This window comes from Anarhichas minor, unplaced genomic scaffold, assembly GCF_050575085.1.
Source record: "Anarhichas minor isolate MPS153535 unplaced genomic scaffold, ASM5057508v1 ptg000082l, whole genome shotgun sequence".
In the NCBI taxonomy this organism is placed as follows: Eukaryota; Metazoa; Chordata; class Actinopteri; order Perciformes; family Anarhichadidae; genus Anarhichas; species Anarhichas minor.
The window spans coordinates 765,483-777,606 of record NW_027466528.1 but is presented as its reverse complement, the minus strand read 5'-3'; the positions used below and the strand labels follow the sequence as shown (position 1 = coordinate 777,606).

The following is a 12,124-nucleotide window of genomic DNA, read 5'->3' as shown; positions in this document are numbered from 1 at the left end:
AGGTGTGCTGCTCACTCGGGCGATTCCAGATATGAAACACAGGATTCACTCTTTGGATCGTTCTTTGCTGGGGAACGTGTGACACCCAAAAACCTCACCCAAAAAACTGTCACCACCCACAGAGCGCACACACCTTCACCTGTGGCTCAGAGTAATGATTGTTTTGTCTCCTGAGGAATGAAGGGTGCAGCCGACAGATACGTTACTGCGGTATTTCTTGTTTTTGTTTTCATAATGATCTAATTTTTGCAAAGATACAGGCCGGTTTGTTCAGTTTCTCCTTCTGCACCACACCTTTAATCTCTGTGGTTTCTACCGTCTGCAGTCTGACTGTGGTTATTTTACATTTCACTCAAAGTGAAGCACCATTCATGTTTTTTTCCTGCTGCAGAGTTTGTGACCATGTGTGATGATTCAAATTTAAAGACAAAAAGAAACATCAAAGACCAGAAATCCATTCCATTGTTTTTTTATTCATTTAAAGCGCCCATACATGACATGACATGAATGACACACATATTACATGCAGGTTTGAAGGAACTGCCCCGATGTGACTCATCTGCCCATCTTGTCGTACACCTCCAGTTTGACGATGGCCTGGCCCTCGTCGGACATGCACGCCCTCACATCCACAGACCTCCCCCCGTACGACACCCCTGAGCCGTCGGCCTCGTGGCGCACAAAGTTGGTGAAATCCTTCCCATTGTACATGTGGTCGAACAGCTTCCCATCGCAGGCCCGCGTGTGCTCAAATATGCCCACGCCGAGCCAGTTTTTGTAGAAAGTGTAGTCGAAGGGCACCGAGAACATGACGGCGATCACCTCGTTGCAGTGGCGGTCCTGCATGTTGAACAGCTCGTAGGTCATGACCCCCACGGCGCCTGAAGCCGTGTTGTCGTCCTTGGTGAAGGAGCACACCTCGGTCAGCTGGGGACGCAGGGTCGGCTGTGGAGGATTATAGGCGAAGCCGCTTTCCATGTGCACCCTGCAGGGAAGAAGAGGGTAGAAGTATTCAGATTCTAAGGCTCAAGTTCTAATACCACAATGTACAAATACTCCATCACAAGTAATATCCTTCTTTAGTAAAATACAGAATAACAAATGTGCTTCAACAAAGTACTGGTTTCTGCAGAAAAAGAAACAAAAGGCTACGGTGTAGTGCAGTGGTTCCCAACATGGGGTGGGGCCCCTCCATTTAATGAGATTTTAATCAAGGAAACCATCTGAGAAGTTTAGAAGTGACACTTAACATCTGAAACATGATCAGCCAAAAAATGTTGGAAATCACTCTTTAATTTCTAAAAATGTGTTTTATTTTATGAAATCATTGACTTTTTAAATAAAATCTGAATAAAACCTTGAGAAAAAAAAGTATAAGTATGAATAAATGTACTTTCCACCACTAGTAGTCATGCATAAAAGGATTAAATACATTTCAGGTATTTAATCATTTGTCAGTTTTCTTTATTGGTTCGTACACAACAAGAAAATCAGTTAATCATCAATCATCCAACAGCGATTCTTACTTTGGGTTGACGAGGCAGAAGGTGGAGCTGACGTTGGTGATCTCTATGGTGCAGTTGCGGTTGGTGGGGATGGTGTGGGAGTGGGCTTCTGCATGCTCAGGCATGGTGGCGGCTCAACGACGGGCACGAAGACAAGAGCTGTGGAGACAAGTAACGGAAAGGCATGATTCTGTACAAATGGATTTCCCTGAAGCTTCTTCAGTAAATAGAATTGTCTTGACCTGATGTGCTGACACTCAAACAATCATCCTGAACATGACACAATAATAAAGTACGATGCATCCAGGACAACAAACACACATCAGCACACTATTTAACTGCATCTCTACGAAGACGTTTTAAAAGACGTTGTATCTACTAATATTACCACCACATGTTTGTTTTTCTAAAATAATTCCATCTCTGGTGAATATTGCCTATTTATCTGAAAGTAAATGCACTTACTTGACTTTATGTGACACACACACAGGATGGCAGAGCGTCCTCTGAAAACAGGTCGGGGTTCGGTTTGGAGACAAGTCTGAAGTCCCGCCCCCTCCTCCCCCAGGTACAGACACACCCCACACAGAAGGTGTGTCTGTGCTCACATGCAGTTTCAGTCACACATGTGTGTGTGTTTAAAGCTTTCAGTGAATCAGTTAGGTGGTGTGTGTCACTTTGGCACAAGGTGGGACTCCTCACACAGGTGTACGACAGGTGAGCCCTCAGCGGCCAACGGGTGAAATACCTGAAAGTCTGGAAAGATTTTAAAAGTAGCAGCCACGCCCGTCAAACGGTCGATACATCTGATGACTCATTTTAGACGACTGAACTGGTTCACATGAAAAGACCACATTCTGGCAGTTGGCGATATATTTTGGCTTCTGATAGATTTCTTACATGTTGTGTTGTTTTACAACATTTAAAGTGCCAAAGGTTGATAAATGAGCAGAAGCCTGAAACAACAGATGTCTGATTTTTCTTTGTGCTTTATGTTCGAGGAACCTGTTCCAGCATGAGCTGGATGGAAGTGATGGATGGAACCTGAGCAAGTCCATCGAACAGCAAACAGTCTGAGGGACAGATTCAGATGGATCAATTAACACTGGGCACAAAGAGGTCGGGGGGGGGGGGGGGGGCACAAAGAAGCAAAAAATACCACAAAGAGACAGAAAAGGACCACAAATACACGCAAAAATACCTCATCGATTTGCAAAGTCAGAGATGCAAAATGAGCGCAGAGAGATGGAAAACAACCACAAATAGGCAGAAATGTTGTGGCTCTTTGGAGGAGCCCGACCCCTATGTTGGGAACCACTGGACTAAACTACCTACAACAGGAAAGCGCTACATACAGTACTAATTCAAACCTCGGCACTAACACTCATTCAACACACATTCTGCAGAATCATCATTGAAATACATTTAGCTGGTAATACCTTTACTGAAATAGGATTTTAAGTTCAGTATTTAAGTCACAAGTAATGGAGTACTTTTGTTGTATCACTACTTTGATTTATAAGTGAAGGATGTGAGTACCAAAAAAATAAAAATACCAATTAATCAGCCAGAAAAAGAGATTTAGTTCATTACAAAGTATGTGCTAAAAGTAAAAAGTGTGCGATTTGGAACGCAGCTTTATTCTCAGTCGTTGGACGATGGGAGTGATGGGACGATGGGAGTGTTTAAAAGCATAGCATCACAGCATGCATGATTTAAAAACAAACAAAACGTGAGTTTTAAATGCTGATGATACGATCTTAATGTCTCCGCTCAGAGCCTCAGTACATTTTTCTCCATTGCAACAGCAACTCGTCCAACAGGAAATGTCATCACCGCTCCCTAATTCATTCTGACATTTCTGTTCCGTGTTATTGTTTTTTTCTCACGTCTGCACATCTAAACAAAAGCAACACTATCTAATCAATCACAACCATAAAAGTGCATTTTACAACAGAAAACAATGTTTGCAAATGTTTAAATAATGAACACATGCAACTTATTTGCCGTTCGAGCATTACTTTATTAAATATGTAAATCAATGTGTGCTGGTGGCCTTTGAACTCTGCACATCTTTATTCTTCTGCTTTAACTTTGGGACAAACAGACGGAACATGTTAGAAAAATACATTTTAATCAACACCCTCGTGACATCCTGCAGGATAATCAACCTCTCTGGGTCACCTGTGTTTAACTTCTACTACAACAGCGCCACCTTGCGGTCAAATGGAAACATGGAGCGTCCTGCATGACTTAGTCTTTTTATTCTTCGTAGACACAATGGGACATAATTAAAATGCAGCTGACACCGCTTTGAACTCAACTCATTGTCTCTAAAAGGTATTTATCAATAAATTACAGTAGATCATAGTAACCTGACACATTGAAGCAGATCGTAGAGGGATTATTTAAACTCTAAAGGCCCACAAGGCTCAATATATGTGGAGAATTCAAACGGAAAATTTGGATTCCACAACACAAAAGCACAAATAAAAGACTTGGACTAAATAAACACTCTTTAGTTTTCATCTCAACTTCTTTCAACACAGAAGGAAAGTTATTTTCCAAAAGCAACGTGACATTTTCTTTTAAACCTTGAAGCCTTTTAGAAATCTTGTTTTGATGTACTAATCAGTGGTGGAAATATACTTTTACTCAAGTACTGTACTTTGACATACAAATTCTGCTTCTTTAAACTTCTACTCCACTAGATTTTTTTAAATAAATTGAGTTACTTTTTCCAAAAGAAAACAAGCACATGAAATGCTCATATACTGTGATGCAGTTCAATGCCTGTAATCTACCAAGTAGAACACAACATATGTAACGCTTCATATTCAATATTAAATCCAATTTTAAATCAAGCTTTATTTTTTCCCACAAGGCAATTCTGGTGCAGCACAAAAACATAAAAAAATATGAAAGAAACGAACATACGGCAGCAACTAAAACACTAAACAACAAAGAACTTCAAAATAAAACAGGAAACAGACTAAACAAAAGGTCATGACAGTATTTCCACCTTCACTTAAGTATCTGAATACTTCTGCTCTGAGCTGATGTTTTGTCGTAGGTCATAAAGAGGCTTCAGAATTAAACCGAGACGGTTTCACAACCAGTTAGAAGTTCCTCACAGTAACTTTAATACAATACTTGAGTAAATGTAAAGTGAAAAGACTAAGAAATGAATGTGCAGCATAGAACAGAAATGTTTTCCATTAAAACCATCAGCCACAGTCTGTTGGCCTTTGTATTTGTTTGTTTTTACAGCATCGTAAAAGCAACAATTCAGTTTTCAGAATAGCATCTTGATTAATATTTACAGTTTTTTATTTATTTCAGGTCAGATATTTGTACAATTGTACTCTTCATGCAAGTGTTAAACAGTTATTTCCAATGTGGCCTTTGGTGTAAAACAACATATACAAAATATAAGTACAAACTTATGCAATATAAACCACATACAGTAGTTCTTAAAACAACATGAGCCCGTGGTTAGAACATGACAGAAAACAATATGATTTTACTAGACAGTGAAAATTAGAAGTAGGTTTTTATATATATTTCACGACAATTCTTAACGTTTTTTGGGTGAATATTGTGGTGATTACTGTATCAAAGTGTAAAATCTAAATTTCTCTGCATAAAGTTTTGCAAAGAAAATGTACAAAAATGTATCCAAAGAATATATAAAATTAAATCATATATCTTTAAAGAATATATCATTGCAATATACAAGATAGAAATAGTTACCCAAAGCTATATCTTATGTATTGAAATGACACTTCTGTATAAATACAAAGCTTAGAAAATATGTTAAAGGACCATGACAGTGTTATAACTACAAATCATTTTACATGACTGCTGACCACTCAAATACATGTTGTCCAGTCAGATCATTTGTTCACACGTTTTACGTCCACTTCTTATATACAGTCTGTGGTCAAACCAAGCCAACAACACCTGCTAGCCAGCGTTAGCTAACGCGTTTAGAGAATTATTCTGCCTCCACCTAGGCTCCGCCCACAAAAATATGACATTATGTTTACTTACAGAAAAGGGGTCTATTGCACAGAGGAGTAGAATATATCAGACTTTAGATTCCCACACGTTACTTGTTAGAATTAATTCATGGTTGGTTTTGGTCTTTTTACGGGACGTTTCAGAAAAATATAAAATACTGCAGTTTTATCCTTTAAGGCCTCCAAGGAAATAGGAAGCCAGCAGCTCAGTAAAAGTTTACGTCCTTCACTTCTGAGGAAACATGGAGCCGGCAGTGATGGACGACAGCCCCGTCTTCTCCGCTATCCATCCGTTGTAGTTGGTCACTGTGGTGTAAACGCCGGGTCGATTCTCCTTCGCGCAGCCGTCGCCCCAGCTGATGACCCCGAACAAGAAGAGCCTGCTGCCGACCTCGCACACAAGAGGCCCTCCTGAGTCTCCCTGATGGAGGAGAGAGAGAGAGAGAGAGAGAGAGAGAAGAGAGAGAGAGAGAGAGAGAGAGAGCGAGAGAGAGAGAGACACAAGCAGCATTAAAGGAAATCAGCAAACTTGATCCCTGGAGCTCAAATCGAGTTTGGACTTGTCGAGAATACCTCGCAGGCGTCCTGGCTCCAGTCGGGACGACCGGCACAAAACATGTTATCACTGATCAAGTTTGCATAATAGTCCTGGTGTCGACACACGTCGTCGGAGATGAGGTTCACCTGAGCCTCTCTGAGGAACTTAGACTTGTACCACAAACCTGCAGAGAAGTAAATGCTGTTAGAATAGTGTACAAGTCATTATGGCTCGTAAAATACACATGATTACAAGCAGCATCAAATTACATTCACTTCAGTGCTGTTCAGGTTTTAAGGTGCTGGTTTCTACTCGTGCTCCACTCATATACCTACAAAAAATGATGGCACTGTAATTTGTTGATCTCCAACGAAATCAGTTCACATGTTATCCACGTCGTCATTAACCCGGAATTATAAAGACCACAAAAGGTCACACACGGTGGGTTTATTTTGTTACGCAGCTTTCGTACTTCAGTAACGTTTTAACCCAAATCAAGATGCTTTCCTAAACCTAACTAAGTAGTTTTGTTGCCTAAACCTAACTAAGTAGTTTTGTTGCCTAAACCTAACTAAGTAGTTTTGTTGCCTAAACCTAACTAAGTAGTTTAGTTGCCCAACCAGGACTCACCGTGTTTCTCTTTCCCGTATCCAGCGATCTCACAGGTGACTCCAGGCTGGAGCTTCTGTTGAGGCGGCGGCAGACAAACAGTCCTCACCGAGTCGCTCTCCTCCGAACACTTGCCATGTTTGGCCCTCAGCTTCAGCAGAGCTGCAAAACATTTATCAGGGAATTACTGCTTTGATTATTCAATACTATATTACATTGAGTCACCTAAAGACGGGTTCATTAACATGGGCGGATTGTGAGACGACAAGCCTCTGAACACAGACATGCTAAAGACTCTACCACCTCCATTGTAGGAGCAAGATACACAGGTTGTATAGTTGTTTTGCCTCTTTTTGTTGTTGTTTTTCGTCTCTTTGCGTAACGATTTACGCATCTCTCTGTGGTTTTGTGTCACTATGTCTGTGGCCATTTGCATCTTTTTGTAGTTGTTTCGTGTCTCTTTGTGGTTATTTTTTGTCTCTTTATTGTCGTTAAACATTTCTCTGTGGTTTTATGTCACTTTGTAATTAATTGTTGTTATTTTTTCAGCCCCTAGTTTTTAAATCGTTTTTGTTTCTCTTTGTAGTTGTTTTTTTTGTCTCTTTGTTGATGTTTTGCCCATTTCTTGTCGTTTAGCGACTCCTTTTAGGGTTTTGTTTCTTTGTGGTCATTTTTTTGTCATTGTAGTTGTTTTGTGTCTCTTTGTAGTCGTTTCGTGTCTCTTTGAAGTAGCTTTGTGTCTCTTTGTAATTGTTTTATGTTTCTTTGTTGTCATTTTGAGTCTCTTCCTGGTTGATACATGTCTCATTGAGTGACATTTAGTAGATGAAGGCCAGGGGTGCCCCTGACACTTTGGGCCCCTGGCCCTGTGCTCGGTAGGCGTATTGAGTAATCCATCCATGGTCGTACCGATGTCGTTGTTGTAGTCCCCTTCACTGTTGTCAAACCCGTCATGGAGGATGATTTCTTCTACCCTGAACGTTTGTTCCACAGCCCGGTCCGTCTCATTCATGACATTTTTCCCCAGGATGACGGAGAAGCGGCGAGGTTTGGCCTGGGAGCTGAAACACAAATTTACCGGAAAAGTCCAGTCAACGTGCTGTCACTTTAATTTCTCAGCACCTGCCTCGGTTACAGGACGTGATGTCACTTCCTACCCTTCAGGGAAGCAGTGGGCAGCTGTGAGAACCCAGCAGGCCGAGATCAGACTCCCCCCACAGCGGAGAACCTTGTCCTTGGATTTGCTGCGCCAGAATATGGCAGCGACCCACGGGTGGGATTCCACAGTGGCAACTGTTCCTCCCACGATCTTCATCTGCTTTCTCCTGGAGCGCTGGCCACATGTCGACTCTGCAGCTGGGGGGGAAACCAAGTTCAAAGCAATCGAAGGGAAAAAAGTTTTAAAAATGTGAAACAGTGAGTTGAGTAAAGCGGGAAGTTACCTGGCTGTGGCTCCGTGGGTGCAGGCGAAGGCGGAGTTGGAACTACAAGGTTAGAGAGTGTTTAACACCAATGAAACATGTAATTTGGCTCAGATTTAATTGGAAGACTGTGGAGAGAGAGAATGTACTTACACGACTCAAAGCTACAACGTGGAATACCACAATACTCCCAAATTAGCTGCTGGTTTTTCCACACGTGACACCACGGACGCCGTTTGTAGAGAAGATTTCTGACAAACACATCAAATCAATTAAGCTGAGAGGCACTTGAACTTCAGTACAGGACTTTATAGTTGAGTGTACAATCTGAGACCTGGCACCTCTAAATATCTCCTGGTATCTATATGCTTTTTTCTACTTATGCAAAACAGCTGCAAAGAGACACACGTCAAAAGTGACTCACGACTATGAAAAGGAACAAAACAACCACATACAAAAATTACCACAAAGAGACACAATGTCCACAAAGAGAGGCTCAACAACTATAAAGTCTGTGTGTCTTGGTCGTGAGAGGTGGTGGGGTCTTTTGCAAGTCTGTACGGGAGCCTGGTGGTGGTGACTGGAGGATAAAAGTACAAAGTAAAACCAGATAAGCATCGATGTGTATATGGAGTTATGGCAGCCTACCTGCAGTAGTTGTGCCTCCCTGAATGGACATCTGAAGACATATACCGCTCCCGGGTGTCTGAATCCCACTCCTCACATGTCCGTCCACTCTTTGATTTAGACTCTGTGCCTCTGTAGTAAAGTCCCACTCCCTCGTAGCACTGAGCCCCGTTCACTGCAGGAACAGCAGGAAGCTTTCAGTAAAATAATGTGAATGCAATTTGGTTTGTGAGCTCAGATTCTTACCTGTCTCACAGCGAATGCCCTCAAAACTGCCGACACACAAACAGAACATGTGTTCACCAGATGTCAGGGACGGGACAGAGCTGCCTCCGTTCAGACAGATCCCTCCTGTACGACAAATGAAATGACACACTTCAATAAAGCCTGATGTTGATGTGAACAGAGAGCATTGACGAATGTAGAGTTTCTCACCTGAACTTTCAACGGAGGAGGAGAACGAAGAGGCTGAAGAGGATGAAGAAGACGAAGAGGAGTGGGAGAAACCAGGAAACGCCTGTCTTCTTTCTCTCGATAAGCCCTAAAAAGTATAAAATAAATCTCATAAATCTCATAAAATGAAACGCAACATTTCAGTACAAGTGAGATAAAGACGTCCTTACGGCCTCAGAGGCTGCCAGAGCTGCCAGGATGCTTATTAAAACAAAACCTTTCATCGTTATCATGTTATTTCTGCACAGATTGAAGTCCAAACAGCATGAGCGTGCCTGCAGACAGCTGTATGGAAACCTCCTCGGGGTCCTCTCTGTTTTGTGTGCAGTGTGCAGGGAGGAGGGAGAGTCCTGATTGGCTGAGGAGCTCTTCGACAGGCTGGCCCACGTTATTTGGTGTGAAGAAATATCTGCTGCTACTTGGATGAGTAAACACTTTTAATCCACAACAGTAATTCCCAGGAAGAGCATGAGTAGCGTCGGAATGTGGGAAGCTGAGCCTGCAGCTGTTTTTATGGAGAGTTTAATAAGATTCTGGATTAAAAGGAATGTGGATCAATAATAATGGATTGATAACACTGTTGGACTCCATCTGGTTCCATCTGGTTCTTCAGAGTGATGCCATATAAGAACCATTTCTGGTTCCACAAAGCCCCTTTCAGACAGTTTCTTCAAAGAACCATTTTCTTAAACACTTCTTTAAACAAAAACATTTAAGAAACTTCAGGCGCCATTTCTGGTTCTTTGAAGAATTTAAAGAACATTTTTTGCTGATGTAGACCATCCCCCACCATCCAGTAACTCAAATATGAATTAAGAATCCAAAGAACCATATGACAAACATGAAGAACCATCCAATAGATAAAATGGTTCTTCGTGGAACCAGACAGCCTTTAAAAGAACCAGTGAAGAACCATTACTGTTCCGTGTGCATGTTGCCACACTCTGTGACACCTCTCAGAGTCTCACCAGCGACACCACAACACCAGTTGAGTAATTATGTACCAATCATGACCACATGAAGAAGAGATGGTTCCGGTCCTGCAGGTGTGTCTCTGACGTAAAGTCACAAAGTCTCTGTAACGTGATGTTGTAACTATACTTTTGACCAACTTCACTATCTTATACTACCATAAAAAAACAAGGAGGTGGGAAAACACAATGATTTCAGGTCTGAGAAGTTCATGGTGAAGCTCTTTCTCTGTTTAAAGAATTCGATACAAGACACCAGCACACCAGTAGAGTCCACACACAGGCCCCAATAAACGATAACATTACATCATTACAGTGTGCAAAACAAACTCATTTTACTCTTCTCCGTTAAAGCAGGTGTTCTCAAACTTTTGGGGCCCCGATTTTTTATCATATAACTGATTAAACATTTGCGTTCTACCATTTTTATTCTTAGACAGGCGGCAACCTCCGGTTCTGAAAAGTGAAGCCAATGCTTCATGTGTTAAAGCTGCATTCTCTCTAATGTCCACCAGGGGGCGACTCCTCTGGTTGTATAGAAGTCTATGAGAAAATGACTCTACTTCTCTCTTGATTTATTACCTCAGTAAACATTGTAAACATGAGTTTATGGTCTCAATCTCTAGTTTCAAGTCTTCTTCAATACAGCATGATGTTCATTTAGTACATTATGGTCCATTTAGAGTCAAACAGACCATAAAGCAGGGGATGCTTTAGGGCGGGACTACACGGTGATTGACAGGTCTCTACCAGAGACGTATACAACGTCTCTACGTCACTCCTCCTCAGTCCAGATATGTCAACTTCCTGTTCACTGGTTGAAAAAAATCCAAGATGGCGACGGCCAAAACGCCGAACTCGAGGCTTCAAAAGAAAAAATATTTATATATTTAATGGATGACGTCACGACGAAAAATTCCACTTATATATTTATATATACTGTAAGAGCAATGTTGTATTCAAAAACGTTTTTTATTCGACTCTCATCGCAAAGGTGAATTGTTATGCACTTTTAAATGTTTCATATATAGAATTATGGTAATTAATCATGTGGCAGAATGTGCTTTGATGGCTTTTTGCCCTTTAGGACTAAAGCTCCTCCTTAAGCATTCATTCATTTAAAGTATTAAAAGAGAACAAGACTGACATCGTCCTAATAAATCCAGATATTTGAACTTACCAGTCTAAAGCTGAAGTTCAGGTCCATCCACTTTCTAATGTCTCACTTCATATAAATCTTTATTTATATAAATAATAAATAATAAAACTACCATTGACTTCCTCTCATTCTGATGACATGATGTAATATGGTGATGATGATGAAGATGATGATGGTGATAGTGATGATGATGATATGGGTTTCATTGACGTCATACATGTAAATTGAGGCTCTGTTCTCCGATGAACGACATGAATGAAAGTAAATATGTACATTAGGAACCCGGAAGTAGAAGTCTGGATCCTGCTTGGTTTTATGCTACGTTTAAGGACCGTCGGAATTATTAAGTTATATTGAGCAGACGTAGAAACATCACAAAGACAGAGTTAGTTTATGTGAAACATTTTCCCATTTTCCCATTTCCAAAACGTTTGAACTGTTTTGTTTATTTTACTGCTTTTATTTCTTAATTGTTTGGGGGTGTTTATTTGATTTAACTGTCTTCACTCGTATTTATTACTGATTATTTTTTAAATATTGTTGTTCCGTTTAAAGCACTTTGGTGCTAAATAAATAAAAGTGTATTTATATTTACACAATGATATTTATACTATTGATATTGTAATGATATGAGATACTTCTTGTTATTGTTCTTGTTCTTGTTCTTCTTATTTCTTTGAACTTGTAAAACAATGGAGTATTGTTCCGGGGCTGTTTATTTATTGTTTTATTTATTGTTTTATTTTAATTGTGTCAGTTTGTTGTGGAGATCAATGTCAAGATCATGTTTTTTTAATTAAATTGTATTTATTTGGAGTG

General features: G+C 40.6%; 2 protein-coding genes across 2 annotated transcripts; both read right to left on the bottom strand.

The window, feature by feature from the left end:
* Positions 1-555: 555 nt before the first annotated feature.
* On the bottom strand, positions 556-1,630 carry LOC142938301 (uncharacterized). Its single transcript, XM_076081588.1, has 2 exons — positions 1,527-1,630; positions 556-985 (listed from the first exon to the last, which is right to left on the bottom strand). The coding sequence occupies exons 1-2, from the start codon at positions 1,628-1,630 to the stop codon at positions 556-558; spliced, it is 534 nt and encodes a 177-aa protein (XP_075937703.1).
* A 4,123-nt stretch (positions 1,631-5,753) lies between these two features.
* Positions 5,754-9,399, bottom strand: plaub (plasminogen activator, urokinase b). Its single transcript, XM_076081624.1, has 11 exons — positions 9,346-9,399; positions 9,158-9,263; positions 8,969-9,073; positions 8,744-8,897; positions 8,249-8,346; positions 8,117-8,158; positions 7,832-8,030; positions 7,584-7,735; positions 6,696-6,836; positions 6,101-6,249; positions 5,754-5,948 (listed from the first exon to the last, which is right to left on the bottom strand). The coding sequence occupies exons 1-11, from the start codon at positions 9,397-9,399 to the stop codon at positions 5,754-5,756; spliced, it is 1,395 nt and encodes a 464-aa protein (XP_075937739.1).
* Positions 9,400-12,124: the final 2,725 nt, after the last annotated feature.

Bases quoted from the DNA above. Each gene is read 5' to 3' on its own strand.
- LOC142938301 (XM_076081588.1), bottom strand. From the start codon at position 1,630: ATGCCTGAGCATGCAGAAGCCCACTCCCACACCATCCCCACCAACCGC. The intron at 986-1,526 runs GTAAGAATCGCT...TCTTCCCTGCAG, and splicing joins TTCTGCCTCGTCAACCCAAA to GGTGCACATGGAAAGCGGCT.
- plaub (XM_076081624.1), bottom strand. From the start codon at position 9,399: ATGAAAGGTTTTGTTTTAATAAGCATCCTGGCAGCTCTGGCAGCCTCT. The intron at 9,074-9,157 runs GTGAGAAACTCT...TTTGTCGTACAG, and splicing joins CTCCTCCGTTGAAAGTTCAG to GAGGGATCTGTCTGAACGGA. The intron at 8,347-8,743 runs GTAGGCTGCCAT...TGTGTTTGTCAG, and splicing joins GGGAGGCACAACTACTGCAG to AAATCTTCTCTACAAACGGC.